The following is an 8,242-nucleotide window of genomic DNA, read 5'->3' on the forward strand; positions in this document are numbered from 1 at the left end:
ACGGTCATGACGTTCATCAACTGCATATTTAAATTTATAATTCACTGCCAATAATGTTAATTTGCGGAACGTAATGCCATATGTTGTGGGAGAGAATATTTGATCAAAATTAATTCAGGGTCTCTGCGAAAACCCTTAAGCTACCAGTCTCGCTTTATATCAGACCACCGTATTGTTTGTATTTCTCTTTCGTACAAACACTCATTTGTAACCTACAGGGTTAACATTAAATGGTGTACGTGTTATAAAGAGAATACAGTTTTAGCGAGCTGAGCTGTACATGCCTTAATTGCTCCATTATACATAAAAAATACCAAGGCACAACTGGTGCCATGCTCTGGATCCAGATTCTCATATAACGATAACAATTTGTAAAGGCAATTCTGTTGTCGACAACTATAACATTTTTCATAAATTTCTCCCATATATATAAAATAATGGCAATTTCTAATTCAACCAGACTCTAGACATTTCCCAAAGATATTTTTATCTGGTTGTTCCGCATCCCCAATATTATGATTTTGGGTGCACCTAAAATTTTACTGGGGTTTTCGCCTTCTGGACGAATGTCTTCAGGACATACTTCTTTAAGAGATTTCAAGAGTGACACCATTTTCTACTAGATTTAGCTTTCCGCGGATTATACCAACATGTCTCCACGCTTCTGGCATCAAGGAGCATTGGTAGATACATATGGTCCAAGTTGGGGAAAATATGTAGGACCTAGTCACTCTTTATCAATATATATATTGACAGATTAATTATCTTCTGAACTTCTAGTTCAGTTTACTTCTTCTGAACTTCTAGTTCAGTCTACCTAGTACGTGGATTTAAATATTGAAGATCTTTTTATCAATCATCCACAGAATTTCTCGGCATTCTATTAAATTTGAGCTCTTATCTCCCCCTAATGCCGTGAAATGATCTTCATAAAGTGTGCAATCAGCGTACCTAATTATATATTGATCCCTTATCATGGGCTCTAAGAATTTAAATAACAGACGGAGGTTTATAATCAATATATACATGCCCACAAAGGTACGCTATGGTGGTGATATAGGAAAAAGACTGCACACTGTGAATAAAACGCAGATGGAAAATGTTTGGTTTTATACCACGTACTAGGTTCTAGGGGAAATAATTATGATATGCAGTAGGTGAGATTGTGATAACCACAATAGCATATAAAACTGATGTCCCCAACAAGAAAATATATAATCAGATATGAAAGCATACATATCAAATTATATTACAAGGGTACACAACAATCATAGGGAAGCTGTGAAGCTTGTCAAATAAAATAGATCTTCAAGATCTCCTAAAAATCCTTATCCTCAACTTTACATTAGTTCACTCACTGGTTTGGGAATTGCTTCGTGCAAATTCACATGATATATTTCATTCCCTCATTTGCTTCGGGCAAACTAATATGAAATAATTTAGTCCTTCGTTTGCTTCAGGCAAATTGATATGATATGATCCATTCTATCTTCCAAACCAATAACATCTAAATCAATCATATCATGTATGGCATAAGTCAAAGATCATTCTTATAAAACAGTATACCACTCCTTAAACAACACAGAATTGCACTAAGCCATAGTCGGAGAGGGATTTGTCATGTTGACATCTTAAATTTAGTCAAAAGATGATTATCATAATTTGTTGATAATAGCAATCCTTCCGGGATTGATATAAGATTTATGGAACAAATAATAATTCAATTTTGAATTAGCAGCCAGTCAATTGCATACGAGAGTTATGTTGCATGCATGAGAAAAATTTCCATATATAAATAAGCATGCAAACTAAGAGAATTAAATCTGAGAAGTAAACTTCCTCTGGAAAATAAAGTTCCAGAAAGTAAAATTTCAAGAAGTAAATCGAGAAGCAAGATTACAGAGGTAAGCTTAGAGATGTAAGCTTAGAGAGGTAAACTTTTTGAATAGTCAATTCGAGTAGTAAAATCAGCAAAGTAAAATCACATTGCCCTCATAATAATTTGCATCCAAAACAATAACTTTGCACTCAAAACACATTTGGAGTGTATATACTACTCGGTTACGCAATCAGTTATTGCGGCCATGAATTAACTTTTCGAGTGTTTCAGGCAAAAACTAACTTCTCAAATGCTTCAAGCATGAGTTAACTTCTCAGATGCTTCATGCTTCAGGCATAAACTAACCTTTTTATCCATGAATATATTTTCATGAATTACCCAAACATTATCATGACACCAATCATTTCTTCATCAATACCTCATCATTTCATTATCATCATATATCACAGTATTTGCTTCCGGAAAATTACTTAAAATCATCAAGATGATGTGCATTCTTCGACGACCAAATGCACCAACATTGTTAGCAAACCTGCTTCTGGCTAGGATTTTGCCTCGATGAGTTTGGTCATCCTTGAATATATTGACCACTTTGTTTCTTATTCTGAGCTCGAAACTCATATCACACCGGTTATAATTTCGACTGCAACCCATTATAAAGTTGCTCAACTGGGTAACATTATGTGCTTCAGGCACCTGTGCAAAAATCGACCAGACATGCATTTTGATTCTTCATCAACAACTAGTTATGTTTCTTAGCCACAAGGGGTGCTAAAATCAGCTTAGGATGCTTCTCATAATTTGTTGTCTTGTACTACTGCTGGAGTACAAATTACTCTCATGAAAAGTTGGCAATGTCTTTCCAATTAAATATTTCTCTGAAACTTCTTGTTTAGAGTTTCACTTGCGAGACTATTTTGTGCATAGCTGAATTATAATTAATCACTTACTTATATTATGATCTCAAAATTAAACATGAGATTAAACTAGTCAAAATGTGTCTAAGGAAGAACATTTGATGACTTCTGGTCGGAATAGTCCTTCAGGGACTACCATTAATTCAAGGGGTTCTTTTTCAATCAGATACTCATTTTTTTAAGGTTGTGGTTCAAGTGGTGACGTATGAAAATGAGAGCTTGTGCCTTCTAGGCATCGGTGCTTTGTGACTTAGCAACAAAAAACTTGGCTCAATTCTTTAGATGCCGAATATATTTCAATATCAAGAGCTCAAGATAAATAATTGCTTCATTCATAAGTGAGTTCAATAAATTCACATTTGACAATTGAATACGTAATCTACAAAACATATATCATATGTTCTCATATACATTCATAATATCACATGTTTATAGAAAAATAAGGAATTTAACATCTTCTAGATGCAAAATGAACTTTCCGAGATGAAGTCAAAAGATAAAATCAGAAAACAAATTGATCTTTCGAATATACACAAAAACCGAAATGGTGCAACACGAATTGGTGAGGCAAACACCAAATTGAAGCAACAAGCATCGGCTCGTGTTTATACCATCAACTCGTGCTACAAGCAACAAGGCACGAATCGGTGCGAAAACACCGAATTGATGCAGCAAGCATCGACTCGTGTTTATAGCATCAACTCACGCTACAGGCAACGAGTGGTGTTTCATTCTCCAATACACCGAATTGATGCTCCCAAGTCATCAATTAAGCTTTAAAGTCTTACTCACTCTTAAGCTTCCACAAAATAAACTTTAACGATCTTAATTAAAAACCATTCATTCATTGCCTAATCGGCACAAAAACTAATTGCTAATCACATGCAAATGACATATCATAAAAACATAATAATGCACTACATCATAGGGTATATAACATACAAAGTATGCGAAATGAAAATAATATGTATACATACATTGCATCTTCATACGAAAAGCCCCATCTATTTACACAAACATATATATCACATGCTTTTCTTTCAATTTTAAGAATCAAAAATAAAATTGGAAATATATATTCAGGAATTTACACAATTATATATATATGAACCGGTATGTGCAATTCATATTTCAAATTTTAGAATCAATATGTATCATATCAATCATGTATTTCATAATCATATCAAGAGGTGTAGAATCAACATGTGCCATATAAAAACATGTATTATATGAAGCCTATGAACATGCTTGCCTAGTATAAAAATATGTATTATAACATGTCCGAGCATACCGTTCACCGAGAAATATGTTGGCGATTCGTGCTAATAACGTGTTGTAATTTGGCCTATCAACTAGCTCAGTTCTCACGTGATGTTTGCACGGTAACTCGCCCGGAGGTTCATATATATGTATGCGTGTATACGTAAAGAAGAGAAAAAGGAGAAGAAGAAGAAGAACACCAAATGTAGGGGACAACAATATGTGTGTCATTTCATTAGCCTTCACTCCATTATATAAGGTTTCATACAACCTTTCACATACTCAACATCAATACATGATTAAAGGTTAAGCTATTGAAAGGTCTAATGGTTTAATGGCCACTAATAAAATATTTATAACATGACTTTTTGTGTTTAATTAGGTCATCGGCTTTAATGATTTTACCCAAGTGTGTCTTTGGCTATCATAATCAAGGATTAAATTGAGAAAAATTACTATAGTTGATAACTAAATTGGATAAAACTTCTATAATCGAAGACGAATTTGGATAGAATTACTATAGTCGATGACTAAATTATGTATTAATAGAGGTGAAATTACCAAATCACCTTAATAGATGACTCAATTGCGTAAAACTATCAAAGCCGATAACCTAATTAAGCACAAAAAATCATTTAGAATTATATCAAGAAAATCACTAGGGCTAAATTAGATATTACCCATTTTATTTGTGTTTCTGCGTGTGAAAATGACAAATATGGTTGGAGTACTTATTCTTAATACACTTTACTATATATGCAGTAGAGTTAAATCTTTTTTCAACTGGCCTATTAGCTCAGTTGGTTAGAGCGTCGTGCTAATAATGCGAAGGTCGCAGGTTCGAAACCTGCATGGGCCAATATTTTTATTAACTATATAAATAATTAGTAATTATAATACTCCGAATTAAGCTGCCCTCTTACGGCGCTATTCTGATTGGGATACGCAAGCGGTGGGTGGCAATCTGGCAGAGACCCTCAGACCCTTTCTCTCACTGAAACACTTTTTATTCTCACCAAACACAACAGACATATTCCCTTCTTACACTCAGATTCTCTCTTTATTATTTTTTATTTTTTAAAAAAACACATTTCCCCAAATCCAAATAATTGAACAACCTTCCCATATCACCCCCACACCCAAACATCTTTGAATCAAAAACATCAAATGACTAACAACATTTGCCTCCGATGGAGCTTATTGCTGCCTCCCAGCCCCCGCCACCGGGTACTAGACATGGACCCTTTACCGGTCCTGTCCAACCGTCAATATAATATTGTGCCACTTTTTGACTTTTTGCTCAAAAGCAACCCTGGCTAGATTAGAAGAAACTATTGTTTCTTAGAGCATTCATAATAGTTGAGATATTTTATGGTTTTTGAGGAGTTTTTGTAAGTGTAATTAGAAAAGAGAATATGGAAGGAAGAGAAAAAAAAAACAATAAAACAAAATTGATTAAAAAAAAAAAAAAGAATAAGAGAGAGAATGTCAGCGTGCCTGGGCACACTTGTGACAGCCACACGAGGTTGTTTTTTACGAGTTGTCTATTTTTACTGCCAATATCTCCATCCTTGCAGATAAACCTCAACCTTCTCTCTTTTGCTTCTCTCTTAGTCAATATGACTTTGTTTTCATAGAAATTGTGCATTATCCACATATGTGGATGGCCTTACATAGTTACATATATAGTTAGTGTATAAATAATTTGTTTAGTGCCCTAAAGTCTTATTGCTTGTATTCATGTTTCAACTCTCCACAGTGTTCTTCATAGGTAATGTAGACTTCAGAGAGCCCCAAAGTCTAACAAACCTATTCTAAAAAGCTTCAAAAGGTGAATTGAAATTCAGTTTCCACACAACAAATTAATGTTGTTGTCACATGAATGAAAAGTGGGAATTGAACCATGCTCATTATATTCAACTCTGTTGCCTGGTTGGTCACTTGGTCCTATATGTATATAAATAAAACCGTTGGGCAAAACAAGGCCCCCATCACCTAGCTTGTACCTCCACAACAGTGGTAGTGTAGCATTGAAGGAATCAAGAAAAAGTACCAAAATCCTCAATTATTCCACTCCTTGACTCACCATCGGTTCACTCCAGTAAATATGCCCTTTTCAACACTATAGAGAGACACTTCGTGTCACTTAGACCACAAGATCATTGACTGTATTTTATTTTTATTATTATTAATAGGATATAATAGAATTTGGTCACATCAGATGAATCGAACTGGTTTGTGACAGGTTGTAGCAGAAATTGGTCCCGTCTGGAAAGAAAAGCTAAACCCAGACACCACACCAAACCAGACCAACCAGTAGCACTACTGTAGTAGTATTTGTGCACACACACCTTTTTTCTTGGGCTTTGCCCACCAACACTAAACAAACATGCCCTTAAAATCTGCTTTTCCCTATACTTCTTTTTCCCTCCACTCCCATTCCTTTTACCACCTTTACCATTTGGAGGCTTCAACCCTTAAGCACCTCTCAAACTCTTCACTTTCTTTCCCTGCCTTAAGCTCTCCCTCCATGTACCCAATGAGGTAAAAGATCGAACAGTTCTTCTTCCTCATCGAGTCTAATCAGAAAAAAAATCGAGTTTTTAATGCTTTTGTGTTCAAAGAATCCAACTTTATTACTGCTTATTAACTGAATTCCAGAATTTGGGTTTCTGTTTTTTAGCTTGCATCCAAATTCTAGCTGTCATTTCAGTGTAAAGAAGACACGGGCAGAGAGAGAGAGAGAGAATGTCTGAGTCAGACCCGGGATCCGAAATTCCATTACCTCCCAAGATCGACACTTTGGGGTGGGGGTATCCGCCGGAATGTCGAACACGCCGGTGGTGGATCCTCTGCAGCAGCCGCCGCCAATGGTGATGGAGCAGCAAGTTTACGCGAGCCGTACGGCGCACGGGTCGGTCGGACCCGTGATTGGGGTTCTTGCGGTGATAGCTGTTCTGGGGGCAATAGCGGTCATGATCGGCCGGTTGTGTTCCGGGCGTCGAATCATGGGTCGCGCCCACTACGATTTTGAGAGCTGGGTGGAGACCAAATGCGCGTCTTGCATTGACGGCCGGCTCGACCCGCCACCGCGTCCCGCGGCGGCGACTCAGGGCGGTGGCGCGCCTCCCCCGCCGCCCCCCGAGGCGGAAGAAGCACCCCAAGAAAGCAAGGAAGAAGGGGCGGCGCCGGCGCCGGCGGAGGAGGAACAGAATCATTCACACGGAACAGCTAATTCTTGAAGTGGGTTTGGTGGTTCACATGTTGATGCCCAGCTTTTAGTAACTCATACACTTCCACCATTTCTCAAATGTTTTTTTTTTTTTTTTAAATTTCGACCATTATTTTTCATTTCATCACGTCCGTCCATTCAATGGCAAGGAGATTGTTGACTGAATTTTGACATTTGAAAAAGCTTCCATTGTGGTGTACAACTTACCCAAAAGAGGCCTCTTCTCAGTCCTCATGGACCTCATCACCATAATATAATCTAATCTTATCTTTTTTTATTCCCTCTCTCTTTCCATGATTTTCTTTTATGTTAGTCTTGCTCTACAATTCTTTTTTTTTTTCCCCACTAAATTGTGTTAAAGTCATAACATTTCATCTAAACTCGTAATGATATAAATTAATTCATAAAAATAAAAATATTGTGACCCACAAATTATATAATTTAGCACTTCATATAATCGTTTAAATACTGGATGTAAAAATGTTGATAAAAAAAAATATTTTGGATATGAATATTGGATGGTTATTTACAATCGGCCACTTGTATAGATAGAGATACCATTCAACATAAACTTTTATAAGGTGACGATAAGAATAGTGAGAATATGAAGAAGCAATGGCCGCCCAGTGGACCACCAAAGATGAGGCTGTAGAAAAACCCATCACAACATCATGGCCTGGTCGAATCCTTAGCCAACAAATTGGGCTTTGTATACCACAAACAAAAGTCAGAACTGAAATATATGTTTACTGGGTTTCATTGGTATATGAATTATGATGTTAGACGGGCTGGACTCTCTGGGATCCAATCGTTATGTTGTGAAACCGTGTCCACCTTGCAAGGTGGACACGATTCTATGTTCATAATTACTGGATTATATGTTCATAATTATAAAGTTATATATTCATAATTTTTGAATTTCATATTCATAATTATTGAACTCTATATTCACAATTACAGAACTCTATGTTCATAATTACTGAACTATATGTT

At 36.3% G+C, this 8,242-nt stretch overlaps 1 protein-coding gene and 1 non-coding gene across 2 annotated transcripts; both read left to right on the forward strand.

The window, feature by feature from the left end:
* The first annotated feature begins 4,802 nt into the window (after positions 1-4,802).
* On the forward strand, positions 4,803-4,876 carry TRNAI-AAU. Its single transcript has one exon. It is a non-coding gene; the product is annotated as a tRNA-Ile (tRNA).
* A 1,966-nt stretch (positions 4,877-6,842) lies between these two features.
* LOC109161662 lies at positions 6,843-7,259 on the forward strand. The gene has a single exon (XM_019310153.1). It carries the CDS (start codon positions 6,843-6,845, stop codon positions 7,257-7,259), a length of 417 nt encoding a protein of 138 aa, XP_019165698.1.
* The last annotated feature ends 983 nt before the right edge of the window (positions 7,260-8,242 follow it).

This window comes from Ipomoea nil, unplaced genomic scaffold (genome assembly GCF_001879475.1).
Source record: "Ipomoea nil cultivar Tokyo-kokei standard unplaced genomic scaffold, Asagao_1.1 scaffold2926, whole genome shotgun sequence".
Taxonomy (NCBI): domain Eukaryota; kingdom Viridiplantae; phylum Streptophyta; class Magnoliopsida; order Solanales; family Convolvulaceae; genus Ipomoea; species Ipomoea nil.